This window comes from Juglans regia, chromosome 15 (assembly GCF_001411555.2).
Source record: "Juglans regia cultivar Chandler chromosome 15, Walnut 2.0, whole genome shotgun sequence".
Classification (NCBI taxonomy): Eukaryota; Viridiplantae; Streptophyta; class Magnoliopsida; order Fagales; family Juglandaceae; genus Juglans; species Juglans regia.
Genome location: NC_049915.1, coordinates 8,378,175 through 8,405,217, shown reverse-complemented (window position 1 = coordinate 8,405,217; position 27,043 = coordinate 8,378,175). Strand labels below are relative to the sequence as shown.

General features: G+C 39.8%; 2 protein-coding genes across 2 annotated transcripts; both read right to left on the bottom strand.

The window, feature by feature from the left end:
- Window positions 1–3,932: 3,932 nt before the first annotated feature.
- Window positions 3,933–6,500, bottom strand: LOC108991616 (gibberellin-regulated protein 9-like). Its single transcript, XM_018965943.2, has 4 exons — window positions 6,351–6,500; window positions 6,190–6,243; window positions 5,718–5,775; window positions 3,933–4,336 (listed from the first exon to the last, which is right to left on the bottom strand). The coding sequence occupies exons 1-4, from the start codon at window positions 6,399–6,401 to the stop codon at window positions 4,155–4,157; spliced, it is 345 nt and encodes a 114-aa protein (XP_018821488.1). The 5' UTR covers window positions 6,402–6,500; the 3' UTR covers window positions 3,933–4,154.
- A 17,955-nt stretch (window positions 6,501–24,455) lies between these two features.
- On the bottom strand, window positions 24,456–25,965 carry LOC108991642. The gene is made up of 3 exons (XM_018965969.1): window positions 25,616–25,965; window positions 24,983–25,165; window positions 24,456–24,879 (listed from the first exon to the last, which is right to left on the bottom strand). Exons 1-3 carry the CDS (start codon window positions 25,963–25,965, stop codon window positions 24,456–24,458), a joined length of 957 nt encoding a protein of 318 aa, XP_018821514.1.
- Window positions 25,966–27,043: the final 1,078 nt, after the last annotated feature.

Genomic DNA, 27,043 nt, shown 5'->3' with positions numbered 1-27,043 from the left:
TAAGTACTTGTCCATCGACTGTGAGATAAGTCGATAGAGGGCGGCCACCTGTCTGGTCAATTTATGTACGTCGTTTATGCTTCGCTGTGGTGGCATGTTTATTATGGCTTCAATCTTGTCCAGATTTGTTTCAAACCCTCACTCCAAAACTATAAACCCAAGAATTTTCCATATTCCACCCCGAAGGCTCACTTTGCGGGCTTCAACTTCATCTTGTACCAGCTCAAGACGGCAAAGGCTTCGTATAGGTCGTCTAAGTGGTGCGCAGGTTCTTTACTCTTTACCAGCAAGTCGTCCATGTAGACCTCCATGTTATGGCCAATCTAGTTTTTGAACATTCCGTTGATCAATCTTGGTAAGGTGCCCCTGCATTCTTCAGTCCTAAAAGCATGGCTCAGTAACAATAGAGTCCTCGGTCTGTGATGAACGTTGTTTTCTCCTCTTCACCGTGACTCATCTGGATCTCGTTCTACCCCAAATAAGCATCCAAGAAACTTAGCATCTAATGACATGTGGTGGAGTCTACGATCAGATCTATGCGGGGTAGCAGGAAACTATCTTTCGAGCATGCCTTTTTTAGGTTGGTAAAGTCGACACGCATCCTCCATTTACCGCTTGATTTCTTCACAAGCACCACATTAGACAGCCACTCGGGATAATGCACTTCCAGAATGAACTTGACCTAAAAAAGGCGATCAACTTCCTCGACTATGACGATGTTTTTATCTGTGTTTGATGTTTTTGTCAGACCTTCTTGGCCTCAGGGTTTACACACAGGTGATGTTCGATGACAATGCTGTCAATCCGAGGCATCTCGTCATAACTCCATGCGAACACATCACGATGCTTGGCGAAGAGTTTTTTCATGGACTGCCTCATCCCGACGTCCATCCAGGTTATAAGCAACACTTTGTTTTTGGGTTTCCTCCGGTCAAAAGATATCAGCTCCAAGGGCTCATTCAATTTTGCTTGTCAGAGGGTTTGTGCATCTCGGATCTCCTCATCTCGGTCCACAAGGTCAAGCGATGGTGGGGGCCCCTCCCTGCGAACTTGTTCCTCGAGTGCTTGAACATCTTTGATGCCAACCTTTAACTCTTTTACATAGCATTCACAAGCGAGCACTTGTTCGCCCTTGACTTCGCCAACTCCGACTTCTATTGGAAACTTCATCTTTAGAAGATAGGTTGACGTTATCGCCTTGAGGCAATTCAAGGTAGGACTCCCCAAAATCGCATTATATGACAACGGGGCCTTAACCGATAGGAAGTCGCTCATTGTTGCAGCAGTTTTGGGGGCTTTTCCTACTAAGACCAACAAGGTGATGGCTCACACCGGTTAGACTACATCCCCCGTGAATCCCTTTAGTGGCGTGGGTGCCAAGTGGCTAGGATAAATTCCAATCTTGGTGAATGGGTCACAAAGTAGGATGTTAGTCGAGCTGACGTTGTCTATCAAAATTCTTCGGGTGGTGCAGTTGGTGACCAGCACCACCAGTGCGTCGTCATGCAGGTGGAGCACCCCTTCATTGTCTCCCTCGTCAAAAGTGATAACAAGTGGTCTTGGAAAGCCTTCAACGTGTAGTCATAGGCCTTTCTATTGAGAACACTTATTTGTACTGGGCTCTTCGGGTGTGGGCCTTCCTTCTGGATGAGGTGGGGGCTACCCCTAGCATACCTGCCCATTATGGTGTGGATCTCTCCCAGGGGATTGTTGCCGCATGCCGAGGTGCAGCAAGAGGAGCTTTGTGGCGTCTCCCGTTGGGTTCTTCGCTTCTCAATGCTTTCACTTTGACGTGACCTCGTGGTGGGCGACCAGGCGCTCCAACTCTTGCATTTTCTTTCTCATGGTGCAACAATCTTTGGTTCGGTGACCGTTCGACTGGTGGTACATGCAAAAGTGATGGTTCTGCTGGTCATGTTGGTCAGCGTCCCACAATGTAGACGTACTCTCTTCTTGTACATTCAAGCTGGCGTGTGCTCACCTCGTGGCTCCCCACCTAGCTGATATGTTCTCTCCCCACTTAACGTCATGTTGCACCCTCTTTTGTTTCTTAGGTGCCTTTCCATGGCCTGGGCCACTAGCTCTCTTGTCAGCCTATTCCAACTCAGTTTGCCTTATGGTTGTCAAGGCCCGAAGGCCATCTTTTGCATTGGTAAAGCCATCCGCTCGGTCCATGAACTCATGCTGCATCATGGGGGTTCTCCTTGCCAGTTCCTCCATGAACAGGTTATGCGGCCAGATGCCTCCTAAGAGGGCCTCCAGAGTGATTTTCTCGTCTTGTTCATTCGTCGTCATCCACTCCTTGTTGAATCGAGACAGATACACCTTTAGCTTTTCATCTTCCTGTTGTTTGACGGTCAAGAGATATGCCGCCAGTTGTCTCCTCTTCCTACTTGTTATAAACTGAGTTAAAAATAAACTGGCCAGTTCCCCAAAGCCGTCAATCGAGCCTGGTAGTAATGCTCCAAACCAACCCCGCGCGACCCTTTTAGTGTTAAAGGAATGGTCTGATAGGCTATCTTCCTCGGGAACTCGTATAGGGTCATATGAGCCTTAAAAGTCTCTAAGTGCTCGAGGGGGTCCTTGGACCCATCGTACATCTCCATTTGTGGGACTCTGAATTTTAGTGGGAGAGGAGCTGCCATTACCTCCACACTGTATGGTAAGTTGATACTACTGAGAAGTTGATCAATTGAGGATGATGCGCCCATTTTTTTGGCCATCTCTTCATATTTATCCATAAGACCACGCAACTCGTGGTGCATCTGCCTCCTTTCTTCCTCAATCATGTCCATTCTTGTTGTGCTCCGTTCTCTTCTTGAAGCCTGTCTAATTCTGTTGTCATCTTCCTCACAACATCTTCCATTTTGGTGAACCTAACTTCGATGTTTCTCGAGGATTCTTTGCGCCACTGTGTCAGTGACGTGAGGACGTTTCCCTCTAACGTGCAGTCCGTGGGTTGGGCCTGGGTCTTCTTCTGCTTGGCAAGAGGAAACTTTTGGTTTGTAAAGTATAAGCGATTAATCAAAATTGTTTCAACCTCATTTCCTCTCCCATTGTAAGTCAAAATTATGTATATATTATGTTTATTAAATAACTTAATTACTCTCGTATATCGGGCATTTCCACAATTAATTTCTAAAACTATTTTGAAATCTCCTTAAACCCTCAATAACATGATCAATACTATGCGAGGTTGTTAATTATTTAATGTAGTTATCATATATTGAGAAACAGCAAGTATATAAAGTACGGATACAGTTATTTGGTGATAATGTGATCAACCAGTCGCATTTGACATGTAGGCAGAAATAAATGTGACAAACTATATATAGAGATGGTGGAGAGATTGGTTTTTGCACAGAGCGTTTGGGTGTTGGGAACATGAAGGCTATGCTTGGAGTTGAAGAATTTGCTAGAGAATTGAAGCTAATTTTCTATGTGTAAAAAGAGAGCCTGATTGTCTCTTTCATATGCACACATCGGTAGTATTTATAAATCTATTTATTAACAAATCAAAATACTCTACTATTATTCATTATTTTTTTATTATTTTTTACCTACTTTTCACTACCATTAACTACTATTCAATATTCTATGATCATTACTTTTTCACTACTATTCACAGAATATCTGAACTCACCTTACTACCCAAATGCAACTTAATGTTAAAATCTATCATATTAATTAGCCTAAAATAAATATTTATGTTGAGTTTTCTTTTATAATTATTTCGGGTCTACAATAATTAGTTGAATATTTACGAACATATAGATTTATAAATAGCAGAACTCATAAATTTCAAGCAGTTCGCACAACATGTCATCGCCCGGACCTGCATTTCTTAAACATCTAATATGGTTTGATTATCACTTACAAACTAATGAATGTGGGATTTAGACAACTCAAAGAAATGTGAAGCTTGCATTAGGTAAAAACAAACAGAAGGAAATACTTTCATTTAAGAAATACAGAATGTACTCAACATTTATTTCTCAAAGCATAGCTTTGATCATCTTCAACTTAATTTATTCCTCTAGTAATAAGAATACTTCATTATCAATTTAATTTATTCCTCTAGTAATAAGAATACTACATTCAAATATATTTTTGAATGCCTATTTCCATGGGAAGTTTGTAATGCTTAATTTGCTCTAAGGGCACTTGAGCTTGTTTCCATGGGTCTTGAGGCGTGCATAGCATGGGCATGCATTCTTATTGCCATAGGTACCTGGTGGTACACAGTGGCATCTCATGCAGCAGCTCTTGCATGCCCGGGTGCACCTTTTTTTTCGCGACGCCTTCTTGCACCTCTTCGAACATGCTGAGCTGCAATCTGAAAATTATTATATATATGTGAGTTTTGCTACATATCACACTCATATTTTATTTTTATTTTACAGTTAGTGAACTTGCAATCTTGCTCTTTAAAATTTTCACATCAAGCAAGCTCGAACAAGGGAGATTTTATAATTCATTATCATTGATCTCTATAATGTACTACCATGTCATTGTACATGAATTCATTTCCTCCTTTAACGTTCAATCATTCACATCATGTCATATCACCTCATATGTTGTAAATTGCAAGTTATATACCAAAAATATTTTTAGTAGTTTTAACAAAAATAGTTTTAAGCACTAAAGTATACTCTTTTTGTCTTTAATATTTCGTTCATACCTAGCCATCAATAAATGGGATTGAGTATATAGTTGAAGAACTCTTAGGAGTTGGCTTAAGTGGTAAAGGTTTTAGACTTGAGGGTATTTTCCTCCTAGGTCTAAGATTCAAATCTCCTAATTGGGTGCCAACAATCTCTTAGGATTATTGAATTGAGGGATTTTCTCCTTGAATTATTTAAAGTGCATTTGTAAAAAATTCATTGTCGAGAGCCTGTGCACTATCGGAATTCGTCGGGATGCTGTTTTCGGATACTCGGTGCCAGTAACAAAAACCGTACATACTTGAAGAGTAGAATTGTGTATTGAAGTTATATATTCTTCTCACTTTAATAAGAATATACACTTTCATATATAATAATACACTTAAACAACTTTTCATATAAGCCAAAATATGCTTGCATGCATGGAATTCCAATAAGATCATTAATTGGTAGGTATCTATTCAGTTGATGCAGAAACACATGTACATGCATTGTCCTTATATATACTTTACAGGTAAGAAAGGTAGAGAGTGTTTCAAGGACCTCTAATCATGTTATTCGTCTGAATTTACATCCTCTATATTTTTTAAAGATAATTTATGAGGTTGATTAATTAGTGAATTTCCGACTATTTTGTTTTCAAAATTAATATATAGTAGAGATTTTGTCAAATCAACCCTTCATCTCTTAAAATTTTCAAAATATTCATCATTTTAATACTTTGTTTTGATCAGTTACTTACAAATTAAGGTTTATGGATCCTAATAAACATTGTGATATAAATTTCATCTTAAAATAACAAATGTGTTATTCATGTGATCTATGTCCGTACATTAATCCCCAAAGTAGTTGAGTGGAGAATATTTTCCTGGCTTTTCACTAGCCATATATTTTAAAAATCAAGCATATGAATGCGTAGACTAAACAAATTAAAATAATAACATTATATTATCTTTATACAAACAAGAAAATTACATTTTGAATTGTCAAATTGTTATTATTTTTTAAAATTTACATATTGAATTATCAGAACATATTGAATTACAAACTTACTTATTTTGATTTGAGGACGATGTTTAGCATGAAGAGATGCCGCATCGCCAGCATCCATCTGAATTGTAAAGGCAAAACAATAACAACATCAGTACCTGAGTTTCCATTCGACTTCTATGCACTATTACCTACGAGGAGTGCTACATCTATAAACAAATTACATAAATGTAATCTCACAAACTGACGTGGTTTCATCTGATTCGTTAAATCTACTTTATAATATAAGTAACTTTACAATCTGACGAACAACATCAAACCACAATAGATTGTGAGATTATTTTTGTGTAATCCTTTTATGGATAGAGTGTTTTCCATTACCTAATGCATAGTCTAAAGTGAATGGCAAGGAATTTTAAACTAGAAGATAAATTACAATCAATATTGGCACACTAACTTTGGCTTCTCACTTCTTAGTCATGAGGGTTCAGTCACAAACTAGGGTTTAGGACTAGGTATAGAGAGAGAGACTCACACTAGCAAGAGTACTGCTTGGGGCACTATTGGTAGATGAAGCCTCTGCAAAAGCCTGGAAAAAAGGAACAATGCCAAAGCACATCATGTAAAGTTTATGATTGTACAGTAATCTTCCCAACAGACAATGTTAAGCTGCAAATTGCAGTGTTGTTAATGTACCTGTAGGAGGAGGAGGACTGCAATGACAGAGACTGAGAAGATCAGCTTCATGATGTTGGGGGGAAAACGATAAGGTTGATGGTAATTAATGAGACTGTCTGTGTGAATGAAATGGGGTATGGCAGGAGGAGTAGTACTAGACTACTGCATATATGCCATCTTATAGGCATCTTCTTTTTGCCTTTTGTTTTAGCTTTATCTTTTAAAACTCACACGCAAAGGTTTGATAGAGTTCACAAGTATGGCTTAGAGTCCACGGGGAAATGTCTTTGGAAGCTTCTTTCACTTTTGGTTTATTAATTGCCTTTATTGTCAGCACAGCTGTTGATGCTTTGGCTGGATATATGGTGCCTGTGACCACACAGAGAGAGAGAGAGAGAGAGAGAGAGGGAGAGGAGGGTCCCCTAAGATAGCTGCTGAATGGGATATAATGTCTTGTGATCCTGGTTGAGCTTGAGCTTTTGAACGAGGAAAACATGCATGGTACTGATCAAATGGCACCGACATATATATAAAGATTGAATCACCCATGCATCTTCATCTCCAAGTATGCTTGATCCTAATTAGTCTTGTTAATTATAGTGAGCTGCATCAGCATTACAAAATTACAAATGTTTATACTTTTAATCAACAAGTTACTCTCATACCCGATTAAGGCATATCTATATGAGAAATGATATTTGCAGCCTATATAGAATGTGCAAGTTGCCAAGCATCGCACACTTTTTTGAAAAGAATAGGTAAATATAGAACTCACATAAAAAATTTAATATTTAATAATGAATTCCACTTTTTTTCAAAGAATATGCGAAACTTGCATATTGTAAAATTGTATCTAACATTACTTAATTTTATCAATACTAGATGCACTGCAGTACTTTTGGTTGGGCATGAAACTGATTTGAGTTGACATTCATAATTTAGGATTGGTTTGGTTATACAAAATCAAACTATCTCATCTCATCTCATCATTATAATTTTTTCAAACTCTTACACAAAATATAATAAAAAAATTCAATTTTTTTAAATTTTAAAATAAAAATAATATTATAAAATAATATTATAATAATATTTTATTCAACTTTTAATAAAATATTTAACCACATTTCATCTGAACTGCGTAACCATACGCCTAATAACACGAGCTTGAGACGCATGCACGCAGCCGCCAATTCTGTATCAGTTTTTCCAAGGGAATTTTCATTTAGGTCAGTTGTGTAATTAGCCTTCATATTTTCACGATTTTTGCAATTTACATTTTAAGGTTTAATGAGATCGCAACTTAGTACTTTGTCCCTCTCATCAAACTCTCTAATGAGAAAACAATAATATCCATGTACGTGTAATAGGACCCCCATATGTCAGCCAATCAAAAGGTGATACTTCCACCTTAATTTACAAACTCGAATTAAAAACAATCAAAATAGTCAATATTTTGAAAAAAAAAAAAAAAAAAGAGAAAAACTCTAGTGGCAAGTGGAAGGGGGTATTTTTGTCGGGAAATGATATTTCTATCGAGAAAGGCTACCTACAAAGTCTATCAATTTTTTTTTTTTTCTTGTACTTAATGATTAATGAAATGTTTTTTAATGAGTTTGTGATTTTTATTTATTTTTAAATGTTTGAAAGGGTTTAAAAACTTTTTAAAAAAATGTACAATTTGCACTATATGTACGATGTAGGGGTCACTATTCTTAGTAGCCCTAGCATTGTCCTTCGGTCTTTGCCATCCTTAGTACCATGAAAAGCAGGTTCATTGGCCCTCTAACATGGTCCGCATTTTGTGGCTCGAACCATGCCACATTCCATGGCGCACAAGTCACCATCATGGTGGGTTTAGTCCTTCATAAGGTGGTTTGGCTTAGGGGTGGGCAGCGGAGCCTCACACCCTGCTGACCCGCCCCGTTCGCCCCGCCCCTGCCCATGCCGGGTGGGTGTTTCGTCCCACTCAAGCGAGGTGTGGGGGCCCCCACCCGCACCCCAGGGCTCCTGCGGAGGCAGATGACGGAGAGGGCAAAGCCCCTCTCCGCTTTCCCCCCCGCCCTGCTTAATATATATATATATATATAAATTAAAATTATATATATATAAATAAATAAATAAAAACTCATCAGTAAGTGAAACGGCGCCGTTTTGTCCATGACGAAATGGTGCCGTTTCACTTTCACTTTTAGTTAAGGTTCCCCCCTTCCCCCCCCCCCCTCCCCGACGTCCAGACACCTCATTCTCGAACTCTCTTCTCTCTCACTCTCACAATCTATTCTCTCTCTCCGTCTCGCACGATTGCACGAGCAAGACCACCAGGACTCCAATCACTCCACCGTCATTGATTCGTGTGAACTTATTTTGGAACTTCGCATTCGCCTTCACTCAAAGGTAAGAAACTCAAAACCCTATATTTTACTTTTTTAGTTTTGGATTGGAGATTGGAGGAATGATGGGTTGAATCAGAGATGGAGGATGGGAATAATTGTGAATTTGTGTGCTATGTTGAAATTTGTGCATGTGTTTGATTCGTAGTGTGTTTATTTGTTTTTTGTTTTTTGTTTTTTTTGTTTTTGTAGTTTTTTCACTTGCTGGCCTTTGAGTGTTCAAATTTGGAACCCTAAATCAATTTAGAGTTCCAATCCGAAACTCATTCTTGAAATTTAGGGGTTTCCATTGAAACCCTTTAATTTTCAATTTAGGGTTAATTGAAACCCTTTAAATTTTTAAGGGGTTTCAATTGAAACCCCTAAATTTAAAATTAAGGGGTTCAATCCGAAATCTCTAAATTGTGTTGGCTTTGCACTTTGCCTTTTATTTTCATGTGTAGTGTATTATTTGGTGTATTATTATGATTTTCTTATGTCATGTGTTGATTGATTTTATAATTTTTTATTGTGTTGTGGAATCATGAATGTCTTCTCAAAGGGATTTCACTGATAGCTCTCCTACCCCTACTAGTACCCCTACCCCTACCAGTACCCCTACCCCAGAAGCTAACCCTACTCCAACCTCAGAGAGTGGGAATACACCTTGCCCCGCCCCCAAGCCCACACAAAGGAAAAAACATGTTTCCGTAGTTTGGTTTCATTTTACCAAACTAGAGGGTGGTGACCCCAATAACCCCCAAACTAAATGTAATTATTGTGGAAAAATATATGGATATCACCATAGGAAACATGGTACATTCCAATTAAAGGTCCATCTAGAGGAACAATGCAAGAAGAGTCTAATATTAAGATCCTTACTTGAGAACAGTCAATCTAGACTAAAAATTGGACTGAAAAAAAATAGCGGATGAGAGTAGTGGGGGTCCAACATTGAAGGAGTATACAAAATATAATGCTGATGAGTGTAGAATGAAGTTAGCTCGTATGGTTATCATAGACGAGCTACCTTTTCAATTTGTAGATGGAAGAGGGTTCCAATAATTTTTCCAAGAATTAGAGCCTAGATTTACTCTTTCTTCTCGCCACATTGTGGCAAAAGATATTAAAAAAATGTATTGAAAAAATAAAGATGTTTTGAGGGACCAATTGGTGGGTTTGGTAGTTTGCCTCATTACCAATACTTGGACTTCTATCCAAAATTTTAATTATATGCCTTTGACTGTTCATTTCATTGATTCTGATTAGATTATTCATAAAAAAAAATTATTAAGTTTTGTCAAATAACTGATCACAAAGGTGAGACGATTGGGAAGACCTTAGAGGCATCAATAAAGGAGTGGGGGTTGGCACGAGTTTTGACAGTTTGGGTTGACAATGCCTCGTCTAATGATGTCGCCTTGGGATATCTGAAAACTTATCTTAGAGAGACAAATAAGACATTCTTGGGTGGTGAATATTTGCATGTTAGATGATCTGCACATATCTTGAATCTAATTGTGACTGGGGGGTTGAAAGATGTCGATGATTCGGTTGCACGAGTTTGACTGGCTGTGAAATTTGTGAGGTCTTCTCCTTTTAGATTGGAGAAATTCAAGATTGGTGCGTGTGGGCATAACATCAAAGAAGGGTCTTTGTACTGATGTTTCTATCAGATGGAACTCAATTTTCTTGATGTTGGAGGCGGCCCAAGAATATAAGGCATCCTTTCAATTATTGGGTGATGAAGACATTCAATATGTCAAATACTTTGATGAGCACAAGAGTTTAGGAAAGCCCAATGATGATGATTGGGAGGTAGTTGCTATTTTGTTGACTTTCTCGGACTTTTTTATGATGTCACATTGAAGTTATCTGCTTCTTTACACCCTAAATCCCATAAATTTTGTTAATAAATATGTAGGGTAAAAGAAGAATTAGATGACATATGTAAGGGTTCCAATCTAAGGATGAGGGGGACGACATTGACCATGAGGGTCAAATATGACAAGTATTCTGGAGATTTGACTAGACTAAATATTTTGTTATATGTAGCTGCTATTCTTAATCCTCGTCTAAAAATTTCAGGCATGTTATATGATTTGAGACTTGCGTATGATCAGGCATGGACTAATCTTATTGGTGAGATGGTTCAAGATACCCTTTATAAATTTTATAATGAGTTTAATGCAATTAAGGGTGATACTGCATCTACTACACTTACACCTACACCTACCCCAACACCTCCTCTAGACACCAGGGCAACAAAGAAGCATAGATTAGCATGGACTAAGACCCTCACACATAATCTCACACTAGTCCATCAATCTATGAAGGTGGTTTCAAAGTTAGATAATTATTTGTCAGGGAATCTTATTCAAGATGATGATGATTTTGACATATTAGAATGGTGGAAGACAACATCAAAGAAATATCTCATCCTCTCTAAGATTGCCCGTTCTATGTTGGTCATCCCTATTAGCACCGTTGTCTCGGAATCTGCCTTTAATATTGGAGAGCGCATATTGGATCATTTCCATAGTTCATTATCTCCTAGAACTGTGGAAGCATTGATATGCACACAAAGTTGGACGATGGGAAAATATATTTATGTTCCGGATGTTTTAGATTTTAAAGAGATCGACGAAGAGGGTGGTGATCAGTCTGGATCTGGACCATCTGGTAATTGTTGTTTTTATTTTATTATTTTGATTTATTTATATTCATTTCAATTTCATCAGTATTAATTTTAATATTGATTATTGTAGCAACATATGAGACGATCCGGACGATGTCTACCTCTACTGCAATGTGAATATGTGCTCAAGCCTCAAAAGACTACCCATTCGGCCGCCTTAAATGTCACAGTCAAAGATCCAAACATCTCGCCTCTTTTTTTAGATTATCAATTTATTAGAATATTGAAATTTGAATCAGTTGTACGTATTATGTATTTGATTTGTAATTTTGTAATGTTGATACAATATCCCTTGGACACTTTTTTCTTTATAATTTTGTAATTATTTAGATTTTCCATTTTATTTTTGTAACAGTTTAGTTACTATTATTATTTATTAGTTTATCAGGTAGTAGACTTGTAGTCAATAGTAGTACTTTATTAGAGTCTTAATTATATAAAATTGTGTATGTATATATTATTTTTATTTATGTAACTTTTTTTATTTTTTAAACTCTTTTTTATTTTTTGAAAAAAAAAACTTATATTTTTATGGGCTCAGAAGTTATTTTTAGGCCATTTTCAACCTATTTCGACGGTTTATGAGCCTTTGGCCCAATAGGGTGCGGGGGGGCAGACGGAGGACCCCCTCCACCCGCACCTTGATATCCGGGACGAGGTCTCCCGCCTCCGCACTCTGGGGGTGGGGGGTAGGGTTAAAAAACGCCCCTCCGCCCATGCGGGGGTGGGGGACGGGATGGGGGCTATCCCGCCCCGTGGGGGGCAAGTAGCACCCCTAATTTGGCTACCTTCCGAGCGTGATTTACTAATGACCTAACCCCACACATGGCCTGAGACCCTCTATGAAATTAAGGATGTTCTTGAACCATCCCATTGGTTGACAGTATGCGTCACCTTTAATGGGGGTGGCTCACCTCCTTATCGCAGTGTGATTTCAGCCTCCCACGATGGATTGTTGACAAGCTAAACTCGTGGGATAGTCAAACCACTCTGCAATAGGGTGGTACAAGAGCCAAACTACATGATGTAGTTCATGCCATCAAACGTGTGGACCGATCCGCCAATACTGGGAAGGGTGAACCTTTTTTATTATTTTTATATTTTATTGGAGTTTTGTAATGTCTTTTCATTTTGACGGCCAAAGCAAAATACTATGTGCCATTTGATTTTTTTTGGGATAATGTTAGGGATGCCGCTCCAAATTTCTTTTTTAGTTTTTTTATTTAATAATTAAAAAAATATTATTTAATAATATTGTAAATTTTTTTCTTTTTCTAAAAATATTTAAAAGTGTTAAAAAAATGATATAAAATTTTTTTTTCACATTATTTTTTTAACACTTTTAAATATTTTTTAACTTTTTTTTCACATCATTTTTTTAATATTTGAAAATATTTTTTAAAAAAATAAAAAATATATTAGAGCAGATCCCTCATCATTTTCCTTTTTTTTTTTTTTTTAAGTATATATTAAAAACCTCACTTTTACAGAAGAAAGTCATAATTACATCAAAAGTCATTAGATCGTATTAGCAAATCCAGTGCAATTTATACTCCTAGTATTACAAATTCCTAGAATTTCAGATTCGAAACCGCCCGTTAGAGGTATCATTCCTTTAGATTGCTGGCAATGAATTGGTGGAGGGAATCCGATGCTATAAAATGGATCTAAAATTATTACTTGGATGATCATTTACGAGGGCTAGCTGAAACATAGGAAATAAAATCTTTTTTAGTCCGGTTAGATTGTGAAATGAAATGAGATGCTTTAAGAATATTATTTTTTAATATTATTATTGTTTTGAGATTTTAAAAAGTTGAATTTAGATTTGAAAAAGTTAAACTGTTTATTATATTTTATGTGAAAATTTAAAAAAATTGTAATGATGAGATGAGTTGATATGATTTCTCAATCCAAACAGAGTCAATGGGATTCTTTTCATGTGAAAAAAAAAAAAAAAAACACAATGAAATCTAGAAATCAAACTGAACACTCAACCTGAATTCGACGCAACTATGCCTAGAATTTGGTTCAAACTCTGTTCATATCTATTTTGGTCTGATATAGTAACAAGGAATCATATATTAGGTTTGCTTTTGGATCATTGCTCTAAATCCTTAATTTGGTTTGTTGATGCATTTTTTTACCTCAACAATATGGTTGGATGAACCTCTCATCTCTTATTACCTCAACAAGCCGCTTGGAATGCTCATCCATAACTTGCTTAGTGATAAATGATTGAAAATAAAGAGACTAAGGTTGTGTTTGGATGTTGAAGTGAGTTGAGTTGAGTTGAGTTGAGATGATAAAATATTGTTAGAATATTATTTTTTAATATTATTATTATTTTGGGATTTGAAAAAGTTGAATTGTTTATTATATTTTGTATTGGGATTTGAAAAAATTGTAATAATGAATTGAGATGAGTTGAGATGAGTTTGGTAACCAAACTCACCCAATTGTGGTTCAGCTCAAGTCTATGCAAAGTTTTAAATTCTGTTCTAGTGACTGTTCCAGTTGAGATATTAGAACGGAATATTTCGGTACCGACATGTTTCGGTGTACCGTTTCAAAATAATTGTTATATGAATTTATATATATATATATTTATATAAAGAGAAAAAAAAAACTATATTCCAAAATAATATCAATTCATGTTTTCAAAATATATATGCATGAAAAACTCAATAATAATTTTCAATAAGTCTTAAAAATATATATATTTGAAAACTGGAAAGCTATGGTTTTATGTTGACTCTAGGAACCTTGAGTTCATTTTTCACTTCCTCCATATAAAGAACAAAGAACTGCTTTTTATAAAAAAAATAAAAAAAAAAAGTACCAAACAATGAGTAAAGATTTGGATAAAAACCACTCACCTAAATTTCCAAAGAAAAAAAAAACTAAATTAAATCACAGTTTCTCTTAAACAGGAAAAATAAATTGCAATTTACAGCTAGTTGTCTTTGTCGAAACGAATAAGGATGTCTTATCAAGAGATAATCGGAGAGCTTTGAGGGGGGAGGAGCTCCTCCCCCTCCCCTCCCTCCTGTCTATATGTTCAATCTGTTATTTTTGTTTTATTTTCGGTGTGTTTTAGTTTTAGTTTTAGCTCAAATAAGGGTGAGCACTTTCGAGTGATTCCAATTTTAGCATAGGTTTTGTTCCTCCTTCTTTCTAAGGAGATGTTTGGATTCGAAGATGACTTGAGATGAGCTGAGATGAGTTGAGATGGATTGTGAATAGTAATGAGATGAGTTGTGAATAGTAGTGAGATTTGTGAGTTAAAGTTGCTGAATAGTAATGAATAGTAGTGAGATGAGTTGAGATGAGCTGAGATGACTTGCGAATCCAAACAAGCCCTAAGATCTGTGTTTTAGATTAAACTCAAAGATCTTCATTTCAAAAATCTAGAAGCCACATCTTCATTTTTTCTTTCAGACCCGTGTGGTGTTGAGTCGCCTGGAACGGTCGCAGCTGGGGCAAGAGTTGGTCGAGAGGGGCGGGCGATGATATGGCCGATTGGTCGCGCAGCGGAGCTCATGCGTAAGAGGGTCTTTTGTGCAGTAGAAGCTGGTGTTTGTGCGAGCAGGGTGCTCGTGTCGTCTGGGCTCGGGATGTCAATGCTTGCAGTGGGTGCGCTATTATAGGGCTCACACCGGTGCTCGTGGAGGTTGGCGGTCGCAGAGAGGGAGATGGGCTAGGGAGAGAGCGGCGGAAGGGGGCGACGGGCAACGTAAAATACAGAAGAAGGAGGAGGAAGAAGAAGGCAATAAAAGGAAAAGAAAAGTAAAAAGTAAAAAAGGAAAGTAGAAGGGGGGCGGCAGGCTTGGAAAGAGATGAAACCCTAAGCCCACTTGCTATGTGTTATTGTGTTTTTGTATTTTGAATGTGTTTTCTTTTTGCAGTTTTCTGTTTTTTAGTATTTAATAAAAAAGAAATAGGCTATTTGGACTTAGTGTTCATAATAGCAGAGTCTCATATTCCTCCTGACTGGGAGGACAGAGAGAGCTAGTGCTTCTCTTCTTGGGAAGAGGGGTCGTTTAGTTCTGTTTTTATAGAGCGCTCTCTCTGTTAGGAGAGAGTTTTATAGAAATTAAGACAATGTCCGCCAAAAATGAATTTGTGTAAGAGGTGCCCAAAGCAGATGCGTAGTTTGGCTTGTAGTTCAGGTTTTTTCTGTATTGATAAGTCACAGCTGTAAGTTCGGTTCATGGAATGAAATAAAGTCTGTTTCCATAAAAAAATTTTAAAAAATAAAATAAAATAAGGATAGGACCGTATTATCAAGGGCTAACTAGGCCTCCAACCCAAGCAATCCGTTCAAATTTAAACCTGACCTGACCCGTGCTGCTGAGTGAGTCAAACAAACCCGACACAAAGAATCCATGTCGGGTCAACATTTTTTTATTTTTTATTTTTAAAAAGATGGATGTTAGTTTGGGCGTGTACCCAGAGAAACATTGAACCCGTTTGATGCCCACAAAATCTCAAGATTTTCCTCCATTTGGCTTCTGTTTCTTCTCTTTAGCCAACAACCTTTCATTGCCGCCACATTTTCCACACCTAAATCTGGTAATCTTGTGATGAACTTATTTCCAATCAAAGATACATATGCACCTTTCGTGAGGGCATACTCAACCCCAGCAGGAAAAGAATCAAATCCAACGATTTCCAAATATTGGCGATTTGCAATTCTTTTGTACAATTTGCATATATAGAACCCTTTGCCTTCGCAAACGCCACAAGGCAATGCAACCTTTCTCTACACCAAAATCTACAAATAAAAAAAATAACACTCAGCAAAGACGAGCCAAAGAGCTAGAAGTAAAAGAAAAGAAAAAGAATAAAATTTAGGAGGAAGCAAGATTCAGTTAGTATTCTACCAAGAATGATAACAGTGCCGATCCCTAACATTTGCAGTGGCTTTGGTATTATTTTTTTTTCATTTTTGAGGCACTTATTCAAACGGTTGGAGTTTGCAAAAGAGAGAAGGCTGAAACGGGTAGAGACATGGACAGAGAGAATCAAAGTGTTATGATCCCACATCGATTAAGTATGGGATTAGTTGATAGTTTATAAGCCCCTAGGCATCCTTCCCTTGTAAGCTAGTTTTCAAAGGTAAGTTCTACCTAATAGGTTTAGAACACAAAGAGAGTGGCAAAGGGGTTAGTCTAATCCACACTTTCACAAATTCAATTTCAACTTGGTGACAAGAGATTCACAGTCAAAAAATACATTCATGAGTAGTTTGATGAGGATAGATTCAGCTAACCCAGATTTTTCCTTCAAATCTTGGAAGAATTTCGTATAGTTAACCGATTTGCAAGGCATCTTTTCTCAATGCTCTAAGCTGCAGCATTCATTCCAGTTTAGCTCCTCCGGCAAGTGCTTCATCTTCCGCAAGTCAAATTCTTAAGAGCACTCCAATGGCTCTTGTAAAATATACTTTTTTTTTAATATAAAGAAAAATGACCAAAAGCCATTTCCATTAGATCATTTATTTTATTTTATTTTACATTTAGCAACAGTAAATTCTCTACATGTAGAGATAACTATTCATTCATCTAAACACTTTTTATTATTTCTCTCTCATTTCACCATCTTTCCTTTTTATCTTATTTTCATTTTAACCATTGTATCACTCTTGCATATGCCCCACTCTCTTATCTCTCATTTACTCTCTAGCACTCTGTTTATAATCCCTTCGACTTTTATGCATGCAGAAGTTTTGATATTGTTAATAATAAAGGCATATTTTTTTTTTTATCGTTTTACTCTTTTTTTTAAGTAATTTAAAATATTACATTTAAATACCAAAATATATGATGTATAGAAAAATATTTGAAATATATGCTATGTAGAGAATATAATATTTGAAATAAATAAAAAAGATTAAAAAGTATAATATTTAAATGAAATAAAGAAAAACTAAATAAACTGATGTATGGCGTATTGTAAAAGTCAATACGTAAAATAGAAAAAGTGAGTTTTGGTGATGTATTTTAAAAGATAGGATAAAAAAAAAAGAGTGCTCTAAATACCCTTTGGCAGATCCAGGTGCTTTAAATGAGTCAACTCATAGATCTCACTGGGAAATGTTTTGATTCCCGTCTCCCACAAATCACATCTAATTGAGCAAGCGATTCCAAATATTTCTTAACTTGAGATCCCGAAGGCTTATAAGAGTGTTCAATGTTGATAGGCAGATGAGTTGTTTTCCATCTAGATGACGGACAAACGAAGGGAAACAGAGGCGATGACGATGGCTTCATGACAAAGAGAAGTGGGGACGCGGGGAGGGGGGCTAGCTAGCTAGTGTTTTCATCTGTAGAGCATAAAACGTGGGCTTAAGTTTTAAGAGGTGGGTTTAAGTGTAACCTGTTTGGTTTTAGACATATTTTAGAACCAAACCAGCATACATCGGTTTTGAGATTTGAAAAATCGATACTACACTGGTTACATCGATACTTTCTGTTTTATCAGTTCCGGTTCGGTTCGGTTCGATTTTTCTAGTATATTATATAGTATATATAATATTGTATATTATATAGTACATAATAATATAGTTATAAATTATTGTAGTATATTATAATATATAGTGATATAATATTAATATAACTATTAATACAATAGACTATAGTGATAATATATAGTTATTTATATAAGATTTTAAAATTTAATATTATATTAATTACTAATTTATCATATAATACAAATTATTTTATATATAAAAATATATATTATATATTAAAATTATATATACTACAAAAAATATTTTATATAATATAAAAAATTAAAATATATATATGAACTGGTCCGGTCAAGGTTGGTCCGGTGTTAGACAAAGGAAAACCAGAAGTACTCCAATTCTGACCGGTTTTGAGAAAACTAAAACCGAGGGTCTTGTCCGGTTTATCGATACACCGGCTTTTTTTTCACCCCTAGGCGGGTTGCCAACATTTAGCGGGTCGAACCCGAGCATTAGTTAAAACCAGCTTTTTCGGTTTGGTTCGGGTCGGATTATGTGGACAGGCCGGGTCGATTGGTTTCCTGCATAGGCCTAGAGGTAACTACAGATCCACTTCAATAAAAGCCACCAAAAACAAAAGAAGTACCCTTAGAAATCAGAACCAAGCAAAATAAAGACTTTGCTCGAAAATGCCATACCCCAAAACAACTTAAGAAAAAACTCACTAGGAAGTAATAATTGGAGAGCTCACTGCAGAATGGAGACAGATTGACCGGGAGTAAAAAATGGAAGAAGAATTACCATTTTGTCTCAGTTTTCAAGTTATTTATGAAAATGTCATTTAAATGTATTTCGGACCAAAATGAGCATTTCGACTGGAACACCAGAATCTAGAACGGAATATCCACCTATGTTGTACTGGTTACTGTTTCGGTACGATAAATTCTGGCCATTCCTGCTAGACTAGAACGGAAATAAAAACATTGAGCCATCCACGGGTCTTGGGAGTAAAACACACTATAAAATATAAGGAAAATGCCACTCTCACAGAGAGTGGTTATTGACAATGCTCACCAATTGTCCTTTTTGTTTCCTTTTTTTTTTTTTTTTTTTGCTTAGTTAATGAGTTTGTGGTTTTTTTTTTAAATGCTTAAGGAATTTAAAAAGCAAAAAAATAAGAATTACCCGTTCAGCGAGGATTCTCAATGGTTGTCGCAGCCCCCAAAATATAAATAGAATTTAATACAAGTTCTCCATCTTCATTAATATCTATACAATATGTCCCATGAAGCTCTCTAAACAAAAAGGGGTTCAACCACCTCTCCCTCCTTCCCTTCAAACCTCGATTCGCCCTCTCTGGTGCCTCCCCAAGTCTATTTCCTTTGATGTGTGTCTTTTCTTCCACTTTCAGCTTTATGTCTCATATTTGCTTTATGTCCGATCAATCTCGTCTTTTACATCCTTGCATATTGGACCAGAAGTCAAGAATTATTTCTTACAGTCAAGAGACAATATTTCAAAGAGTAATAATATACATATAACTCTTTTTACAACATTTCATACAACTATATTTAAAATGAGGGTATTTTTATAAGAAAATATATTACTTTTATAAGTTATTTTACAAAATCCCCCCATTTAAAACATAGTAGTATAAAAAGTTGTGAAAATGGTTTGTTGAAGATGTGTCCCACTATTGACCAAAATACCCTACTTGCAACCAACAAAGGTGGTAGCATGGTGTGCATGATACACCTCTGATGCCTATGTCAGTGATATGTAGAATAAGGTATCAGTCTAGTATTATTTTTTTGAGAGTCCCCTTAACATGTTACTTGCTCACTGTATATATCAACGATGATTATCATGCTAGGCTTTTTCTCTTTAGTTATACCCTTATCACCATATTCCTAGAGTTGATGTCTATCTCGGGAATGTTGGACTTATCTCAACCCTTTCGGGTTAACTATCCATTCCACCTCATTTGGTGGCTACAAGATGGAACCGTATGGGCCTCTAGGGCTCACCGACCTCACCCTTATCATCCATCGGGATGGGCCTTCTCATTGGGCCCATTCCTTATCAGAGACTACTTAAGTCCCTACAGTTACCCCGCTAATTCCCTTTGTATGAGTGTGAAGGGAATTATTGATGATGCTACCCCACTTGTCTATTCACCTCCCTCAACCGTGAATCATAACAGATGTGGCACTCAACGAGTGGGAAGTCGACTAACTCCCCTTTTAGGCGGGAGTCTAACGGATACCCCACTTGGCAGTTCACCTCCCTAGCCTCTAAAATTTCAAACGTCAATCGTCCTTTTGTGACGCGCGTCCTTGAGCTCCTCCTTTGTATTACATCACCATATCACGCAATGATGATGTTGTCAGTCCCCCTTAATTTCCTTTACTCGATTGTGTAACCGTCACTTCCCTACTCATTCATAACCACCTTTTCACTATTCTTCATTTCCCTTCTTCACATTTACTTGCCTTAGCATTCTTTCATCGCACTTTATCTTGCATTTCTTCTTCTCCCTTGATGCAAAACCCTAGCTTCCATTGACTTGCAATGGCCCAACAAAGGTGTTGATTGGCACTCTGTCAGTTCCAAAATCGTCTATCCAAAGGGACATTCCTTACTTCAAAGATGTTGATTGGCACTCTGTTCTTACCCCCAAAGACCTCCCCAAGTTGTGTAGCTCCTATAGGCTCCTTGAATCTGTGACTCTTGAACTCCCCCATCGAGGTACCATAAACAAAGAAGGTTTTGCCGAGCAAGTAGCCTTATCAGTTTGTGCTTTTGTACATGGCTTGTGATTTCCTTTCATACATGATATGCGACATTCTTGACCTCTTGAAGTTGGCACCTACCCAAGTTCATTCTCATGCTTGGCCAGTTCTTCTGTGTAGCTGCATCGTTGGGCGAATGGTCTTGGAACCTACTAGGGAAGAGTACCCTGATTTAACCGCTCAAGAATTCTCAACCGTTTATTCAATCATGGGTTCGGTGGGAAACATCTACAGTTTCCTCACACCCTCTAGGCGCCTAGTGTGATTTGAGTCCCACCACTCTAATTTCAAATAGTGGCAAAAAAAATTTGTCTTCATTTCGAGCCAAGGCTAGCAATTTCCTAGCAATGAAGCCCTAAGGGGCGAATTCCATGTTCGCGCCAACTGGAGAAAAGTACCAAACGACAAATTGATGGTCATTGACTAATAAAGTGAGAGCAAGGTCACATTGACATGGTCCTCACTTAGGTTCAGGAGAACGAGGACGCCATATTGACCGAAGCCCTTTTAACCCCTGCGAACATCGATCGTTTTCTAGTCATGCCTTCTCGCTCAAGTGTGAAAAGCCGTTCATTTTTTGCCAAAGCGATGGTGCCTCTTAAAAAGAGGCTTGCCCCTTCCCCCACTATGAAAACGAGCAAACGCTCCTTCTCAGAACGCACCGCCGGTGAAGAGGCAGAAGACACCCATTGTTGCAAGGATAGCAACACTCTCGTGCTACTCTAGCCCTAAGGTCAAAGTGGCGCCCAGGCTTCCACCCTTGTTGAGGAGACACCTTCATCCATGCCACTTCCTATTGCTAGACCCCCCCACACCTGGGGGACTTCTCCTAGCCTCAACAACCTCAACGACTTCATGGGCCAAGCGTTTATTGACTTGGCCTCTACTTTCGATTTTGACCTCCCTTGGCTCTTTAACTCCCTCGGACACCACCTCGCCTACTGTCAGCGAGGATCAAGGCAAAGATCTGAGGGAGTTGACCGCCATTATTCCTCAAAAAGAGTCTAGTGAAAGAGAAAACACCTCAAGTTTCTTGCCCACTACAGTGTCTGGGGGTATTTCCTGCCAACTGAATTGGACACGAGCGGTGAGCGGGTGTCTATCCCTTCTCCATTCGACCCGACTTTTGGGGCCGAAGGGGAGTCCTCCCCTTGTGAGGAAAACTCCCACTCCAAGGCTGGCGGGGATAGGGAGGAGCCCGTCCCTCCGTTAGTTATGCTGGAGCCTGTCCACCTTGTCTAAGACATTGACTATTCTTCCAGAGGTGGGGCTCGTGCTGGCTTTGCCACCCCAGGCTCCCACTCCCTTGGGTCCCGACTTGCCTTGACACCAGGGTCTCAAATGGAGGAGCACGTAGGTCCTTCCCACCTCCTTAGGAGAGACTTTGATGAAGACATGGTTCATGAGCTACGAGGTTTCCTTTCACCGGTAAAAATAGCCACCTCCCTACCGTGTGTATCTTAGTTGTTTTAGGGCGTAGCAATTTGGCTACCTGGATGGTTGTAGGCCGAGCTAAGCTCGAAGAGGAAGTACAGTCGAGGCTTGTTTTCACCTTCTGGGCGAAAGGAGAATTCGAGAGGTGGAAGGCCGAGAAGGCTGAACAGGAGATACTCCTCGAGCAATTTGATGGCTATGTCCATTCGCTAGTGGGTGATGTGGAAAGCCCTTGCGAGGAGGTGGCTAACCTCAGTAGCGAGCTTGCGCGAGCAAAGGAGGCCAACCTTCGAAACAACTTCGAGCTAAGTCTTTTGAGGACATAGAGGGACTACTCCTCAGCCCATTCTTCTGGCCTTCAGAAGGAACTAAATTCCGCCCACAAGGAGTTGGCGGTTGTCAAGCAGCATTGCATTGAGCTCTCAGAGGTTACAGCTAGTGTTGAAGAGCGCAGGTGGCACATTCGGCTCGAGCTTTCCAAAGGTCAAGGTGCTATGGAGGAGCTCTCTCATAGGCACGCTGAGATGAAAAAGGATCGGGAGTGGGTAGACGCCAATCAGAAGAAGTTGAATGACTCCTTATTGCACCTCAACGCCACGGTCCAAAAATGGGACCAATAAGTGTTGGAGCTTGAATCGGCGCTGGCCTACTCTAAAGAAGAACTTGTGCTACGATCACAATAGATTGATGCAGCTAGGTCTGTTCGCGACCATGCCTTTGGCTATGGCAATGGAGCTAGTGTGGCTAGGCTTAGATCATTCTTACTGGCAAACCCTCGTGCTGACTTGAAGAAATTAAGTCTTGAGTCATTCAAGCCTGATTTGATTTCTCACCAATTTGTCAACTTATTAGGGTGAGACAACATGCCAGACCTTTTCAACCACCCCGTCCCAGGGTACAGGCTCTGCTATTCCCCCATCTTCTTAAACAAAAACTTGTATTCGTTATCTTTGCTTGTGCACTGTATGAACTTTGGATCGAGCAATGTATAAAAACTTTTTTGAAAAGCTAGGGTTTCGTTTATTTGCGCCCCTATTAGGTTCTTTAGATGTTTGGATGATTACTGAATGAATCTTTGGATATAAGTGTTTAGACTCGCATTATGGCATTTGGAAAGGAGCTGTGGGGCCTTGTGGCTTGAGAGCCGTTGGCACCGCGAGTATTTGGACTTGCATTATGGCATTTGGAAAGGGGTCGCAGGGCCTTGTGGTCTGTGCACCCTGGCACCTCGAGTCTTTGGACTCACATATAGTGTCTGGAAATGGGTCGTAAGGCCTTGTGACCTGAGAGCCCTTGGCACCATGAGTCTTTGGACTTGCATATGGTGTCTAGGAAGGGGTCTCGAGGCCTTGTGGCTTGCATGCCCTTGGCACCACGAGTCTTTGGGCTCGCATATGGTGTTTGGGAAGGGGTCGCATGGCCTTGTGGGCTGCGCAACCTTGGCACCAAGAGTCTTTGGACTCGTATATGGTCTTTAGGAATGGGTCGTGGGGCCTTGTGGTCTGCGCGCCCTTGGCACCACGAGTCTGGCCTGCGCACCCTTGGCACCACAAGTTTTTGGACTCGCATCTGGTGTTAGGGAAAGGGTTGCGGGGCCTTCTAGCCTGCACGCCCTTGGCACCACGAGTCTTTAGACTCGTATATAGTGTATGGGAAGGGGTCGCAGGGCCTTGTGGCCTGCGCGCATATGGTGTTTGGGATGGAATTGCGGGGCCTTGTGACCTATGAACCCTTAGCACTACGAGTCTTTGGACTTGCATATAGTGTTTGGGAAGGGGTAGTGGGGCCTTATGGCCTGCATGCCTTTTGCAACACGAGTCTTTGGACTAGTATATGGTGTATGGGAAGGGGTCGCAGGGCCTTCTGGCCTGCGTGCCCTTGGCACCACGAGTTTTTGGACTTGCATATGGTGTTTGGGAAGGGGTCGCAAGGTCATGTGGCCTATGCGCCCTTGGCACCACGAGTCTTTGGACTGGCATATGGTGTTTGGAAAGGGGTTGCAAGGCCTTGTGGCCTACACGCCTTGGCACCACAAATCTTTGGACTCTCATATGATGTTTGGAAAGGAGTTGCAAGGCCTTGTTACCTAAGCCCGCTTGGCACCACGAGCCTTTAGACTCGCATATGGTGTTTGGGAAAGGGTCGTGGGGCCGTGTAACCTACGAGCCCTTGGCACCACGAGTCTTTAAACTCGCATATGGTGTTTGGAAAGGAGTCGCGCGGCCCTGTAGTCTGGGTGCCCTTGGCACCACAAGTCTTTAGACTCGCATATGGTGTTTGGTAAGGGGTCGCGGGGCCATGTGGCCTTCGTGCCCTTTTCATTTCAAACCACGCTCACATAGAGGGAAATTGTCGCCTTTATTCATTATTATCCTTTGCTACCAAAAGTAAATGATCAAGGGAACATTTCCTCAAATGCTCTACGTTCCAAGGATGATGTAGCTTTTTCCCCTGTTCGGCTTTTCGACAATAAGATCTAGGCCTTTGGCTGGCTATTACAATGTAAGGTCCCTCCCAATGACTGCCCATCTTTTCTTCCTCTTTTGTAGTGACCCCCGCTTCCTTCAACACCAGGTCGCCTGCCTTGAAAGCCTTGGGTCTCACCCCCTTGTTGAAGCAGCACTTTGCTCTTCTCTTATTTAGAATTTTCTGGACCTCTACTTCTTCCCTTTCTTCATCCAAGAGATCAAGGTACTTCTCTAGTACCTTGTTGTTTTCAAGGGGGTCGAAGTGGCGAGTGAGGTAGGTGGGCAGGCCAGCCTCCACAGGGGGCACTGCCTCGCTGCCACACGCCAAAAGTGAATGGTGTCTCTCCCGTTGGGGTTTTTATTGTAGTCCTGTAATCCAATAGTACTCTTGGGAGCTCTTCCTCTCATTCTCCTTACCTGTCAGTGAGCTTTTTCTTTAGAATTCCTAGTAGGGCCTTATTCATGGCCTCCATCTGTCCATTGACTTGAGGATGTCTAGGGGATGAGTACCTGACCTGAATTCTCAGTTCTGCACACCATGCCTGATAATGCTCTGAGTCAAACTGCTTTCCGTTCACTAGAATGATGCTCTTTGGGATCCTAAAGCAGCAAATAACGTTCTTCCAAAAGAACTTGGTGACACTTCTTATGGTGATGGTCTCTAGATGGCAATGTGGTACAGAAGGGAACATTTGGCATTTAATGCACTTTTTTATGAACTCTCTAAAGTCTCTGAGGGCATTGAGCCGATAGTTCCCTATCCTTACGACTTTCCTAGCCAAGGCTTTTCCTCTAGAGTGATTCTCACACACTCATTGTATCTCCACAAGATGTATTGGACTTTCTAGGGCAAGACGCACCTTAGACCTTAGTAATGGGGTGGCGAAGCCCCGTTTGTACAAGACCCGATCCACTTTAGTGAACCATGTCACCCTTTGCCTAATTTTCTTAGCCTCTTCCTTGTCGACTAGGAGCTCGTTTGTGTCTAGGTATTTCTATATCTCTCCAGTCCAATTAGTCTCATTGAGCTCCACTTCCTTCACCTCTTACCTTATCCCCGAGACCTCAAACACCTTATTTTCCACTTCCCATGGTAGGATAGACTCGTCCATTCCCGATGCTGCTCTTGCTAGCCTGTCGGCTACTGAATTGTCCTCTCTAGGTATCTGTATGATATAAAAGTGCGAGAACCGATCGCAACCTTCCCAGACCTGGTTCAGGTATTTCTTCAAACTATCGCCTCTAACGGCATACGCTCCCCATACTTGGTTGATGACCACTTTGGAGTCTGCCTTCACCTCTACCTCAGTAGCACCCAAAGCCTCTGCCACCGAGAGTCTTGCTATAAATGCTTCATACTCTGCCTCATTGTTGGTGCTCTTGAATTTGAGTTTGGCCATATAATAATATTTGCGGCCATTCCGCTTACTATGTAGGCGCCTATCCCCCCTCCAACGTGACAAGAGGAGCTGTCTACAAAGACTTGCCATGGCTTCCTGATGGGAGTGGTAGTTGGCTCCTACGAGAAACCGCTGAACTCGGCCACAAAGTCTGCCAAGGTCTGCTTCTTTACTGCCTTCCTTAGCAGGTAATCGAGGTCGAATTCATTGAGCTCGATCGACCAGTTAACCATCATGCCTGAGCTATCGGGTTTTTGAAGTATCTTCATGAAGGGATGCTCCGTGAGGACCTTAATAGGGTGAGCCTGGAAATATGGTCACAATCTCCTGGTAGCCACCACCAAGGCAAACGCCAACATTTCTACTCGTGGGTACCTGCCTTATGTGCCCTTTAGTGCGTGACTGGTGTAGTATACTAGCACTTGGGTTGTTCCTTCTTCCTTGTCTAGGGTCGTAGACACGGCGTTTGACAACACCGCTAAGTACAAATATAGAGTTTCCCCTTGCATGGGTTGTTTAAGTAATGGTAGGCTGGATAGGGCCTGCTTCAGCTCCTCAAATGCCTGGTCGCACTCTTCGTTTTAAGGGTGCACCTTGCATAGGACCCTGAAGAAAGGGAGGCATTTGTCAGTAGACCTGGACACAAATCTCTTCAGGGCTGCTACTCTTCCCGCCAACCGCTGGGTATCGTTTATACTCCACGGCAGTTGCATGTTTACAATAGTATCGATCTTCTTGGTGTTAGCTTCGAATCCTCTCTCTGACACGATAAACCCTAAAAACTTCATTGAGTCCACGCTAAACACACACTTTTCTGGATTTAGTTTCAACTAATATTGGTGGAGTACTGCAAAGGCAGTAGGAAGTTGTCTTTTGGGCACGTCTTGTTCAAATAAGTGAAATATACGCACATTCTCCACTTGCCGATTGCATTTTTTACCAAGATGATGTTCAACAACCACTCAGGGTAGTGGGCTTCTCTAATGAACCCTGCAACAAGGAGCCGATCTACCTCTTCAACTATGGTCTCGTACCTTTCAGCACTGAACAACCTCTTCTTCTGGTAGACCTTTTGGAA

What these genes read in the sequence shown, in the direction of transcription:
- LOC108991616 (XM_018965943.2), bottom strand. Translation starts at nt 6,401, where the DNA reads ATGAAGCTGATCTTCTCAGTCTCTGTCATTGCAGTCCTCCTCCTCCTA. An exon ending in CAGTCCTCCTCCTCCTACAG is followed by an intron (nt 6,244 to 6,350) that starts GTACATTAACAA and finishes CCTTTTTTCCAG; the next exon opens with GCTTTTGCAGAGGCTTCATC. An exon ending in CAAGCAGTACTCTTGCTAGT is followed by an intron (nt 5,776 to 6,189) that starts GTGAGTCTCTCT and finishes TTTACAATTCAG; the next exon opens with ATGGATGCTGGCGATGCGGC.
- LOC108991642 (XM_018965969.1), bottom strand. Translation starts at nt 25,965, where the DNA reads ATGGCCAAACTCAAATTCAAGAGCACCAACAATGAGGCAGAGTATGAA. An exon ending in TTTGAGGTCTCGGGGATAAG is followed by an intron (nt 25,166 to 25,615) that starts GTAAGAGGTGAA and finishes TTGCTGCTTTAG; the next exon opens with GATCCCAAAGAGCATCATTC. An exon ending in AAGAAAAAGCTCACTGACAG is followed by an intron (nt 24,880 to 24,982) that starts GTAAGGAGAATG and finishes GGCGTGTGGCAG; the next exon opens with CGAGGCAGTGCCCCCTGTGG.